The following is a 13,766-nucleotide window of genomic DNA, read 5'->3' as shown; positions in this document are numbered from 1 at the left end:
ACTATCTATGCACCTGTTATGTAATTCTTAAATATCTAATTCTATGTTTTAAAAGGAGTATTAAAGAAAGATGATGTGTCTGTAACCATTTAGTAGGAAATTCCTTACATTTCCATATTATTTGAAGGTTTCTTTTCAGTACCAAATACACAGCAAGTTCCGTACCCATAAAATAGCTTCCTGCTCATGTTTAGGATTAAAGCACACTTTCTTTTTAATTTTGGTCTAGAGAAGTGGTCACCAACCCTTTTCCTTTGAGCTCTACCTTCCTCATGGGCAGGTCTCAAAATCTATCATGATTACGGTTGGAGCTAAACTTTTAAGGAAGGTAGATCTCCAGGAACAGGGTTGGTGACCACTGGTCTAGACTAAAGACCCACCTGTTTAATACAGAGTACAGTTGACTTGCTGTAGTGGTAAAAATAGAAGATTTGGTATAGATTTGGTGAACTGAGATACTGGTGCGGTACCATTTTATTCAATTACTTTTTTTTGGACAATGGACTAGACAGTTGTTGGTATTTCAGACTGTGAAGCCACAGCCTTTCTCCCTTTAGTCGGTAGTTAGGATTGCCTGAGCACCGTTACATTCAGATCACCTTAAATGTTATGCATATGCTGCTCCAGCATACTAAGCAGGTTTGTCTCTACCTCTTGGTTCCTGAAACGGTGTGCACCTGCTCTCGTCAGGATCCTACTCATGTTGTCCTGACACCTACAAGCTCCTGCTTACTCTTCACTGATTGCCTGATCAACCTTCCTTCACCTGGGAGTTGTAAATACAGTTAAACATTCTGATTTTGGTTATAATGTGTATAATGTTATTTTATAATAGATAACTAGTCTAACTGATAAATAGTCTAATTGGAACTTCTAGACTACCTCATTTGTGAGTGTGGCCAAGTAATTATAGGCTCTCTCTGTTCAGTTCTGGGTTCCTCCTTCTTAGCTCTTTGGTATCATCATCATCCCTGGCTCCCTTACTGAAGGCTACCGTTATTGTTGTCTGTAAAGAGGCTTTGGGACAATCAGTATTGCAAAAAGTGCAATAATAATAATAAAAAAAACGTTCTACTTTATTCATGCTTCAGGTACTTATTGTCATAAGTTTCTGTCTTTCAAATAACGCTCCATGAAGGAATCAGATAACAGATGTGACTATGGCGCCATCTATCCATGAGGTTTGTGCTACGCAGTTAAGTTTTTAATGTAGCACAATAGTTTTCAAGCATCCAACCAAATTCATGTAGCCAGTAGTGTAATATTTAATATTAATGTAGTCTACAGACCAAACAAAAACAACACAGCAAATAGGACTAAAATTACCAAGAAAATATGTTTTAAAATGCATTTTATTTTAGGCCCAAACACTATGAGGAAAAACAAAACTGAAAATGGTACATTTTGAAACATGACCTTTAAGTTCAGATGTTAAGGTTTTCTGCATAAAATTGCCCCTTGTTGTATGAGGCAGCTAAAGGAAAATGCAATTGCCCTGCTATAAAGCATTGTCAATCACTAAAGCGCCTGAGGATTGACTGGACATACTGCATCTAAGATGATGGTACTACATGAACCTGTGCTGCATGAAGAGGTTTTATTGCAGAGAGTTCTCCTTCATGCAGCAATGTGCTTATATTATCACTGCGCTTTGCGGACACTAGTTATGAGGCCATGTAGGATCTTAACTAGGGAAGATAAAGGCACTTCTGAAAATAAAAATATGAGTGCAAATGTGCGGAATAGAGAAGCAAAAGAGCTGCAGAGGAATGAATGAACAAAAAGAATGGCAAGAAATATAGAAGACGACAAATAGACAAATGCACAAGGAGACAAAAATTTGTTGATTTCTTTATCTTTATCTTCAACCGTTCATGACCATCCGCACGAGTTCTGTAACAGAAAAAGGAGAAAGATTTTAGGAAGCAATCACTGTAAACAGATCACGAACAAGGAGAGGGTGGAGCCCATCTACAACATGTCACACAACACTTTTAAATCTCTCGAATACAGAGTTATTTGACATGCTGACGTTTCACCTAAAGCTCACTTAAAATGACCTAAAATGAAGCAGTGTGCTTGTTTTCAATCAAGAACAACAACAACAACAAAAAAAGTTTCTGGCAAATCTTCACTCCTCAGTTATAAAAATATCAATAATTTACAACTTCAGTTGTTTTCCATTGGTTGTTGAAGACAAAATTGAAGCGCATTTTTCTTAGGCAAGTAACAAACAACTTCTGAAACCCTTTCACTTCAAATTTGTCTCCGAGTCATCTCATGGTTGGTCCATTCTTATCTGATTGACTTGTGTCCCCCATGTGTCCACACCGCCACTGCTGTAACCTTTGGCCCATATGGCATGTTGTAGATAGGAGCCACCCCAATCAATCCTCATTTACACCAGAAAAAGGCAACAGTGAGTGATGATCACTATCTGCTACTCAGCCAGAGCTTAAGGGTTTGACCAGGTCTAAAGGACTCAAGAAAGTTAGAGAAACTCCTCCAGGTTTTCCTCTACAACAGGTCAGGATTAGAGAACAGTACAGAGAGTCTGTATATCCCAGCTGTCAATCATCAAGAGAAAGGAGAAAGAGCAGCAAAAACATTATAGCAACTCACTGCCACTGGCTGGTTAGTAAAAGAAGCAACTGTGCTGTTTTGAAAGCTTTGGGAGAATGTACACCTCTTATTGTCTCAATTCATTAAACGTACTCAATGCACCACAGAGTGACACATTACACAAGTTTCCAAATGAGACAATCACAGTGTACATACTCTGAAAGACTTTTGTAATTTCATTAAATGCGGCTAATACTTGAGACCTAGATAGTTGATGTCCTCCTACCACTACGCAGAAAAACCTGAAGGCTGTTAAAGAATTCGGGGTTTTGTCCCAACCTTCGTATTAAGTGGTAATGGAAATTTGTGGGTGGGTTGTTGGCTGTACTTCTTTTAGGTACAAGAACATCGGATGCCAGTTTTAACCCAACAGCTCAGCTTGTAACTACTATTGCAGAATTCAAATGCCAAATCAGCAGGTCAGGAACATCCTGTTTTAGAAGATATGCTATATGGCCAAATGTTTCTGGACACCTGACCATCACACCTATACATGCTTGTTAAACATCCCATACCAGATTTAGTCCCCCTTTGCTGTGGTAACCTCCACTCTTCTGGGAAGGCTTTCCACTAGATTTTGGAGCGTGACTGAGGATTTGTGCTCATTCAACCACAGTAGCATTAGTGAGGTCAGGTACTGATGTCAGGCGAGGAAGCTTGGGGTGCAGTCAGTGTTTCAGTTCATCCCAAAAGGTGTTCAGAGCCACTCAAGTTATTCCACTTCAACCCTGGCAACCATGTCTTCATGGATCTCACTTTGTGCACAAAGGATTGGGCCACTTAGTTCCAGTGAAGGGAAAATGAAATTCTACAACAAACAAACAAGGCATTCTATACAATTGTGCACTTCCAAATTTGTGTCAAAAGTTTTGGGAAGGCCAATATATGGATGTGATGGTCGTGTCCACAAACTTTTGTCCATATGCATACGTACCCGTGAATTACTAATGCTTTTCTTTAATGTTTACCTAAAAAACCTACACATTTTAGCTATAAGCAACTAAGGCACCTCACTTGTATAGGGAGGGGGGAAAAGTAAAAAATTCTCTTCCATCTAGTTTACATTAATAACGTTGATCGAACATAGCAATTTGGATATTAACCCTCAAAGACCAAATCCGCTGCCTGCAGCTAAAAACAACTGTTGTTCTAAAATGTTTAATAACTTCTGAACCACTAATCCAATCTGTATGCTTTAAAAAGTTCAGTAAAGTTCAGTTTTCTTTGAGATCACATTGTCTCAGTTGGATGTTCAGATGTTCTGTAATGAATACGGATATTTCATGGTTACGCCATCACATTCTGCAGCATTGATTCGTCTAGGAAACCCATGCAGATCCTCTGAGCCAAACCGGAAACAAACTGTTGGTGCTTGAAGACAAAATTCCATTTGGAAGTCTAAAACATCCAGGTATATCTTTCTAAAGAAAACAAATCCAAACTTCATGAGGTTTTGTTTGAGTTCAGTTATTAAAAAAAAAATAAATAAATAAAAAAACCCACCAAATTGCTTCTGCCTTTTTTCTAAAAATTCTAAATAATTCATTCACCCTCAGACAAAAAAAAATTAACAATGGGACTTTCTCCTGTTTAAAATGATATATGGCAGCACTTGATGCTGACTGCTAGAACATGTTAGAAAAACAAACAAACAAACAAAAAAAAAATACAGGAGAGTCAGATTTCCCAAAATGTATCTAGGTGTTTAAAGGGTTAAATGATGGCAAAAAATTGAAGATGAATGCCAAACAGCCTATATCTGAATAACACAAAATTGTTTTATTTTATTTTCACAGAATAGTCCGGCACCTTCACCTGTGCTACTATTAGCTAAATAGTTTAGCTTGCTAGATAACGAATGGCAAAAAGTACTAGACAAATGAAAACCTACTTAAATTATGATTAAATTGATTCAACATGGCTAGCGGTGCAACAGGAAAAATAAAGCTAATTTTCGAATTTATTCGGTTATTAGCTTTGTATTATAGGTGGAACACACTTTCGCACTTTTATATGAAAGAAAAGGTAGTAAAACTAAGAAGGTCTATGAGAAACCCCTACAAAAATAAGTGAGATAGAATCAGTGGTTCACCCTGCATCAACTGTCTAGGTCTCATTATATATATGCACTTGAGGTATTGTGCAGCATGGATGTAAACCAGCAGAGTCCTTGTGGCCAATGCAGTGCTGGGCCAGATGCATGCAGAGAACACGCCACAGCCAGGGGCCCAGAGTGAGCTGGTGTTGCTGCTGTACAAACATGACCATAAAACAACGAGTCAAATCCTCCACACTAACACCAGCTCGAACCAGACCCTTGAAATACAGACACGTCACACCTCACAGGAATTCTGAGCAAAAACAGAACTTTACAGATTATCATCCATTTCAGATTATTTTAATAACAGCTGGGCCATTTCCAATGTGGTTACAGTATTAAATTTAATTTCCAAATGGCTGTAGTACTAATGGTATACTGTGCAGGCACGCGTGCTTGTATAAAGGAATAAGAGTCTGGATCAAAGCGTTTCAATGTATACGTGTTGATGGCAAGAGGACGACGTACTCCTGAGATGGCTCTCAGCCAGACATGATGTGACGAACGAAAGCTGCGAGAGACCAGTAAACATTATGACATGTACCCCACTAATAAAAATAACATTATATTGCATGAATCTTTAAGCATTATGCACTTTATACAAACACACAAGACAGCTCATAATGCAGAAGTGAATATACATGAAACTCCTTCTCTGGTCACGACACCAGGTTTAGGGTAACATTACATTTTACCTTCATAATTGATGCAGCCATTGGCATCCTCATGTCCAGCCAGGAGTGTTTCTACCTCATCTTCGGTCATTTTCTCCCCTAAAGAAAGATCAAATGTCTTTAGTCATGGAAAAAAAAAAAAAGGAATTCTACTAAAATATCTCATCAGCATTACTAAAATTATGCTCCAATGGAAAAAAAAATCTAATTAGTAGCAGTAGCTAGACATGCCAATCACAATTCGAATCGATTCACGATACTAGCGCCAAGATTCTCAGAATATTTAGAACAAAATTTTAATGTAGAAAAATGATGACTGAAAAGACCGATTCATAAACCAGCAAAAACAGTGTGTTTTTGTCTGAATAAAGCTAAATAAATAAAATATTGCTCCAAACAAATAAAAAAATTGCTATTGTACACAAAATGTACTACAGGTTCACCATATCTTAAAGAAAATTAAGTAAACCAATACATTCTCCCACAAATTTCATTAAATAAACAACGTCTCTGACCGGGGGAAAATGACTGAACCATAATGAACTCCGGAACAGTGCATCATTTTAACTGAAAATGATGGAAAACCAGCTTTCAAAAGGAGCTGGAGTTCTTTGATAGCAACTGAAGAGCTCTTTAATTGTTATAACATGGATGTGTAACAATGTAACCTGTAATTTGTGTCGGCTGTTGTGATCTGCAGCCATCAGTCAGTGTGCTCGCTACATATTTTGACTCTAAGGGTTGTGCAGATCGGGACCTCTGGTGTTCAAACAGTGCAATTGCATTAGATGCATAATTAAGAGAATGCTCATCATATACACCAGGTGTGTCCAATCTTACCCTCAAAGGGCTGGTGTGGGTGCAGGTTTTCATTCCAACCAAGCAGGATCCACAGCTGATTCCACCTGTTTAATCAGTTGATCTTGGCTTTCAATAGACTCAGGAGTGGCTTCTGCTTGGTTGGAATGAAAACCTGCACCCACACCAGCCCTTTCCGGATAATATTGGACACCCCTGATATACATGATGCGAATCGCACATTTCTCGAATGCAAATAGTCACAATTTTGCATACTACTACTAATCAGGAATTATAAATGCCATCACTGTCTGGTTGGAAAGCATTGGGAAAACTTATGGGCATGAGGGCATCCATCCTGCCGGTGAGTTTTTTGGCACGTGTATGGCCAACCCACAAAAGGGGACGCTATAAAATAGCAGGAGTTTTGACAGATGTTTAAACTGAGTGTGTGGGATTGACAGGAGGGGCTGGACACCTGTGGTGGCTTCAACTTATTTCTAATGTCACAAATCAGAAAACACAGGATTTCACTAGCGGTATTGATATTGTTCCACCAAATAATCCAATTCCATTGTTCCCAAAAAAAAAAACTTCACTAGACTACAAAAAAAATAATTTTATTTATGCATATCTATAGCTGCCTCTCAATTATGTTCATGTTTCTGATACATAAATCATCAACAGAGGCTGCATAATACGTTGGGTCCAATGATGTTTGTAATACTGTTGATTTTTATGCTAAAAAGGGTGACTGACAGGATGCTGCCTTGCGGCACCCCTAGTTCTTGTGTGTCTAAGGTTGACAGGGTGTTTCCTATTCAGACACGAAAATCTCTGTTAGATAGGAAGTTGGCAATAAAATTTGGAAGGCAACCCCGAAAACCCATTTTGTGCAAATCTTTTAAGAAGGTGTGTTTCCAGATTGTATCATAGGCTTTTTCAAGGTCGAATAAAACAGCTACAGTGTGCGCTTTTATAAAACCACCCTGTATAAATGTTTCCAGTCTTATAAGGTGGTCCAAGGTGCTTTTTCCTCGTCTGAAACCACATTGGTAGTTTCTGATCTTATGGTCTGTCCCCAGTATCCACACAAGACGATTATTTACCATTCTTCCCATGGTTTTACAGAGGCAGCTAGTCAGAACTATAGGGCGATAACTATTTGGTTCGATACGATCTTTGCCTGCTTAGGTATGGGTATGATTATTGCCTCTTTCTAGTAGGATGGTACGTCTCCTGAATTCCAGATGGTGTTAAATCTGTCCAAGAGGATCAATAACGTGCTTTGGGGCAAGTGCTTTAAAAACTGCTAATGAATTCATTCCAGTCCAACAGAAGTATCGTTAGGGCAGTTAAGGCTTTTAAGAGTTCCTCCATTGTAAAAGGCAGGTTTTATGGTTCCATGTTATCTGGTATTATATTTGGTAGTTGTGTTTTTGCACCATGTTGTGTCTTCTTCCGTCTTGAGCTTTGATTATGTTCAGCTGATATACTCTGATCTTCAGTAGCATGAAACTGGGTTACCATCATTTGGCATTGGGTGCTTGGACTCTTCTTTTTAGGTGGAGTAGAGCTTTTGTTGATTTGTTGTGGTTTATCAGTATTCACCCAAGTCAAATCTGTCTGAGCCCATGGTGGGTTTTACCACAAATGCATATGATTTCCTTGAATTAAAGGGTGGTGATTTATCAACCATTTTACGTGCTTGTGCCTAGCTCACCTTTTCTAGTTCGAATTACTCCTTTACTGCAGTTTAGTGATGCATGGTGGTAGGGTTAATAGGGACATTTGCCAACATATTTGCATGCATCAGATAATCGGCATGATTATGGAGCAACGGCTTGGAGCACTCTACCACTACTTGTCCAGTCCTTAACGTTTTCACGTTTCACTGTGCCTGCTATACCAGAGATGCCTTTCTGTATTACAAAAGAGGATAGTTCACAAGGGGCATGTCAGGCAGTAGAGATTCCGGAAGTATAAATCTCTGCCAGTTCTCATTTTTCGGGGGTACACACAGCCAGTATCACAGTCGTCATCTAGGTTTGATCCAGCATCCTTCGTTTAGGCTTTTTTTTTTTTGTGAGCCATATTTATGTTACTTAGTTTCATCACTCCTGCTCCCCACCTGCCTCAGAGCCCAACAAGGGAATGCACAGTGCCACTGAAATCCTCCGGTTATGCACCAAGGATACAGGGATGATATACTCAAACAAAGAGAACTATAAGATCATATTACCCGGCTGTGTTATATAATCTTCATTAAAGAGAAGTAGGCTTACCCAGTGTGGTGAGAACATGGCGGAGCTCAGCGCCCATTACTGTGCCGTTGCCTTCCTTGTCAAAGACTCGCAGCCCCTCCACAAAGTCCTCAAACGAGCCCTGATCTTTGTTCTTAGCAATGGCCTGGAACATGGGCAGGAACTGCTCAAAGTCCAGCATTTTGGTGTTCATTTCTGGAACACAGAATGGAAAAGTGATTCTGCTGTTACATTTAAACGCTTACAATAACAATTAAACCCTTACAGCATAAACAATTCTCTCTCTCTTTTTTTTTAGGTGAAGAGCAATAATACAGAGTAGAGTGCTGGCTTTGTATCCCTACCCTCAGCCTTGGGGTTGCCTAGAACCTTGAGAACCTCAGCATTGACTGGGTTCTGGCCGAGGGCCCGCATCACGTCCCCACACTGACTGTAGCAGATCCTCCCATCTCCTGTCCGGTCAAACAGGAGGAAGGCGTCTTTGAATTCTAGACAGAGAGAGAGTGTGAGGGGGTGGGGGGCAGGACTCAATAAACATCAGGGACAAATATGGAAAGGGGTGTGTGTGAGTGCACAAAGTAAAGAAAGAGAGGGGTGATGACAAGATACAACGTGCAAAGAAAATAAAAATAAAAAACAAGGAGAAGAGGAGACTAATTCCTATTAAAATGATTGTTCTATTAGGTCATGTTTAAAAAAAGACAAAAAACAAAACAAAAAAGACATGCATTTCATAAAAGCCAGTAAACAGAAGTAAAGTGATCATAAGAACAGAAAAACTGATGGAAACGCCAGGTAAACGCTGGTGTAACCCGAGTACCCAGAAACACTGCACCAGCAATCAATATTAATGTTATTCCAGACTGTTTTCAGCACTGTCTATTCACATTAGATGATGCAGAACAAGAGACTACTAAAGAATGTATGCATCCATATTTAACCCTATTGAGTACAAAGCAAACTATTCTGATGATAAACCAAGTAGATGGTACGTTTTAATAGGGCTGCTCCATTATCGCAAAAATCATAATCACGATTATTTTAGTCAATATTGAGATTGCAATTATTAAACTTGATTACTGACTGACTTTGGAAACATGATGCATTTATTGAACTATAAAAATAACTATTGTATTTTTAACAGTGTATTTCCTTGAATATAATTCACCTGGAAAACACTTAATGTAAAAATAAAAATAAATTAGATCACTATGCCTCTACATGTACCTTCCTTACTTATTCGAGCTATGGGTAGCTGCTTACATGCTTTTTTTTTTTTTTTTATGTGTTGCACGAAATTTCTCCATTTTCCGCATCTCTTTTTACGGTATTGATGTCTCTCTTGTAAGCTAATTAAATAAAGTTGGCGGAGCACATCACGTGACGCATTTCGGCGAACCGCATCGCCAGAAATTAACCTTAAAGTTCCTTAGCCAATGAAATTCTGTCTCCTGGTTTAGATCAGCCTGTAGCTTCTGCGTGAGTTCTAGAAAAGAAATGAGCGTGTTTAGACCAGCTGTCATGACGCTAGAGGAAATGAGCTTTCCAATGATACCAAACGTTATTTCTTTTCATTCCACATCGAACTCCTCGAAATTAAACTTTTTCCAAACAGCTGAAACACTTAACTTTCTTGTCGAACAAATTCTCTCTGTCATCTTAGCTCGAGCTGAACTAAAAATGCCGCCACCTGGAGACGAGCCAGTTTGGCCCTTTTAGGGAGGGACGAAAACGCACCGCTGTAAAGAAAATTGGCATGCGGTTTTTAAAAAGACAAAACAAGAACATTGTGAAACGGAACGCAGCATAATAATCGTCTTATCGATTATTATGTTTTCATAATCGTCTGAGACCATGATCGAAACTGAAACCGAAAATTCGATTACTCGCACAGCCCTACGTTTTAAGATATAGGACACTTGTCTCAAACAAGTTAAGAATATTAAAAACCATTTTATTACCACATGGATTAAACAGATCCTGAACACAACCAAAGAGGCCGAAAATAAAAACCCTAAACTCAAAGACAACATGATAAAACAATTTTTTTTGTTGATACAATCTTGCTGAATCTGAATCACAACACACAACAAAAAAAATGCACATGCCTTAACAAGGTTGAGGGACGGCATGCTTATATGATTAGCAAAATTCCTGAGTATAACACGCCTCTCACACTACACAATGGCATGCAATCATTTGTGGCCTTTGAACAATGATGAACACAGTTTTCAAAAAAAATCATCTTTACAAATCACCTTTTCCAAATGAAAAAAAAAAAATATATATTTTTTTACTCTCACACAGAATTACCAACCAAGGAAATTTAAACGCACAAAACTTTTTTTGGTATTCAGAAAAACTTGGACAATGCCAGAATTTTTTTTTACAGTGGCTGAAGTTTGAAGGGACATTTTCGAACTCTGTGTATTAGATTTACACTTCAAGGACGCGAATATCAACGCTAGTGCTAGATTACACTGTCCTTTTCAGTTTAACCTTGGTCTATAATTTATCAAACATCAACACACGGTCATACCTGGAGTATCAAGCATCACCCAAGCACACCGCTGCACAATGTCTGGCCTCCTCAGTTAAATATAACCATAAATATAATTGACTGCGGTATTGGTGAGCTTAGCTAACATTACATATTTTTGCAGCAGACTGTTGTGACATATCTTTCATTTCTGATTTTTTTTTTAAACATTAAATTAGATCAACCCTCAATATATCAACTGAGCTTCTTATTCTGATTAAATAATTGTACACTCAAAGGTACATTGGATTACACGCGTAGAAGACGACGCATTTCAAACACAAGTTCAAACAACTACACCCATCTTACACAGTGTTGACTAACAGCTGTGATTTAAATAAGGAGAAGAATAACAGCAATGCTCTCATCAACACACTGCATTAAAAAAAAAAACTCAATGCAAGTAAACATGTGCTATATCACTAATGATAATGTTCATGAGTTAAAAACGTTGCATAAATAATACTAGTTTGATCTTTTTAGTACTTTTAGCAGCCGAGTATTAAAGTTTAGACGGCCCTACAGAAATAACTCGTCTGTGCCGTGCTTCCTGCTCGCTGGAATGTGACCGTTCCCCGGCAGACTGGAAACGTACTCTTTAACCATATAAGGAGTTGGAGAGACCAGGAACAGGGGAACGCTTAACAGTGAACCGTGTTATGTCAACCATTTTTAAATCAAACAAACCAGACAAGGGGTGAACCTGAATGATTGGCCACCTAAAAAGGCCACAGCGTCCTCTTTCAGAGACCAGGACTGGAAACACAACATACCTGTCCTTAAGCTGGAAGATCAGGAATCGAAACCACAGATGAATCTAATGCAGCACGCATCATTTCAGCATGAATGTGCAAGTCCCATCAGTTTATGCACACTTTAACATAAAGAAACAACCGACTATTTCCTGTAGGACACACCCTGTTTGAGACAGATGGACTTCCTACAGCGCAAACTAAAAACCACTTCCCTGATCTTCAAAACTCTCACTTTTTACTGATTCATGCACACATTAAAACCCGACCGGGAGTCAAAAAGTGGCATGCAAAACAAAACACCCAGACACACACAAAAGCTCACCAGGACAAAACACACAAGTATACCTGCACTGAGAAAATAAATAAATAAATAAATAAACAAAGAAACAAACCACAGGCGACGTGCTGAACCTTTCAGAGCACTCACCATGTATTTGCTCCAAGTTAAACTCAATCTGGAGATTTGATCACAGGTGCAGGAGAGAGGGAGAAGAAGAAAAAGAAAATAATACACAGCAATAAGGAAAGATGGGAAGATTTTGTTGGCTAGGATGGAGTGCAAGAAGCAGGTGATGGAACTACGCTTGGGAAGTAAAAATATGTAAATAAATAAGTACATAAAATAAAAATTAAAAAAGGTCCACATGCAGGGGTTTAAATTAAATCGTTTCGGACAAACTCACCAAGAATTTGGTCTTCTGTGAAGTCGCACTGTTTAAAGATAAAGCGTTAGGAGCCGGGAGTAAACAGATAATCCAGTAGGGGAGAAAGTGATTTGTTTTTTTTTTTGTTTTTTTAAAGGAATTTAAAAGTTAGCTAACTAGCTAACGCGCGAGACTTACATCGCGCGACCAGCATCCGGTGTTGACTAGCCACAAGTAATAAAATTAGCCATATGAAAATGTATGCTAGCTACAAATACAAACACATATGCGTTTTAAAAATAAACATTACGTAAAAAATATTTTACAGCACAGTTATATAAATAAATAAAAACAAACACTACCATTACAAATCTTAAATTAGCTAACTAAAACCATATCACTCTCTCCTAAGCCAGCTAGCAACAGAATGCGCAGAAAGCTAATGTTATATATATTCTCACACACACATACATACATATTTATATATATAAAATGTATTATTCCTTGGCTTGTCTTGACTACTCCGAACGTAAACTTCAGCTAACTCCTTTAGCTAAACGCTATGAGAAAGCCTACCATAATTGCTAGGAAGCGCGAGCTGGGCGGCTGCTGCGGGCGGAGTGAAGAGAAATGAAGCGCCTCCGCCGTCTTTCAGCTCTCAAACGAGGAAGAGACGCCGAGTCGAGTGCCAGAAACTAATCTGTATATGCTACACGGACATTCAATACAATAGCGAAACCAAGGATTCAGGTTGATGCCGATGCCTTTTAGATCTGGAAACGTGCGTTCTACGTCATCGCGTTGTACGCGCTTACGTTACGTCGCCGTAGAGGACGCCATATACAGTACAGGAGGCTTCAGGAATGCAGAGTAGTTACAGTATTCCATCCAGCCTCCATGCTTAGTTAAGTGAGAAACCAACTATGGGAACTTACATAATAGCGTTAAAACTGCTTAATCCATCCGTCACGAGCAAAATAGAGCTCAATATATACTGTAAATAAATAAATAAATAAACTAAAAAAAAATGCCTGGTTTGCAAATAAAGTACTGTAAAATTTACAGTACTGTAAAACATACACATAATACATACATACATATATACATACAATAAGTATGATATCTTACATAGTATAAAATAGCACATACAGCAGTGAATTTGCTCATTTGCTAGATGCAGGATACAACTGAGCAGAAGGGTCTTGCTCAAGGACCCAATCAAACACCTTTTTTGGGACTCAAAACCTAAAAACACTGAGCCACCACAACTAGCTCCACTAGCTTGCACTGATATAATGAAATATTATAGTGAAGTCAGTGGTAAAATGATTTGAATCAGCTAGCAGTGTTGTTCTGGTGTAGTTATGGTGTC

The 13,766-nt window shown here is 38.6% G+C and overlaps 1 protein-coding gene and 1 long non-coding RNA gene across 3 annotated transcripts; one reads left to right on the top strand and one right to left on the bottom strand.

Annotated features, from left to right (window-relative positions):
* Positions 1-1,334: 1,334 nt before the first annotated feature.
* Positions 1,335-13,104, bottom strand: zgc:153867 (uncharacterized protein LOC337226 homolog). 2 transcript variants are annotated; one of them, XM_017487441.3, is made up of 7 exons: positions 12,971-13,104; positions 12,434-12,461; positions 8,801-8,944; positions 8,478-8,651; positions 5,416-5,493; positions 5,189-5,231; positions 1,335-1,893 (listed from the first exon to the last, which is right to left on the bottom strand). In XM_017487441.3, exons 1-6 carry the CDS (start codon positions 12,971-12,973, stop codon positions 5,203-5,205), a joined length of 456 nt encoding a protein of 151 aa, XP_017342930.1. In that variant the 5' UTR covers positions 12,974-13,104; the 3' UTR covers positions 1,335-1,893; positions 5,189-5,202. The 2 variants fall into 2 exon arrangements, with proteins under 2 accessions (XP_017342930.1, XP_017342929.1); XM_017487440.3 differs by lacking the exon at positions 5,189-5,231 and having other exon boundaries at positions 12,971-13,101.
* On the top strand, positions 6,061-8,916 carry LOC108276092 (uncharacterized). Its single transcript, XR_001814833.3, has 2 exons — positions 6,061-6,556; positions 8,755-8,916. It is a non-coding gene; the product is annotated as an uncharacterized LOC108276092 (long non-coding RNA).
* Positions 13,105-13,766: the final 662 nt, after the last annotated feature.

The sequence above is a fragment of the Ictalurus punctatus genome, chromosome 15 (genome assembly GCF_001660625.3).
Source record: "Ictalurus punctatus breed USDA103 chromosome 15, Coco_2.0, whole genome shotgun sequence".
Taxonomy (NCBI): Eukaryota; Metazoa; Chordata; class Actinopteri; order Siluriformes; family Ictaluridae; genus Ictalurus; species Ictalurus punctatus.
The sequence above is the reverse complement of the archived record's forward strand: the minus strand, read 5'-3'. Positions and strand labels throughout refer to the sequence as shown.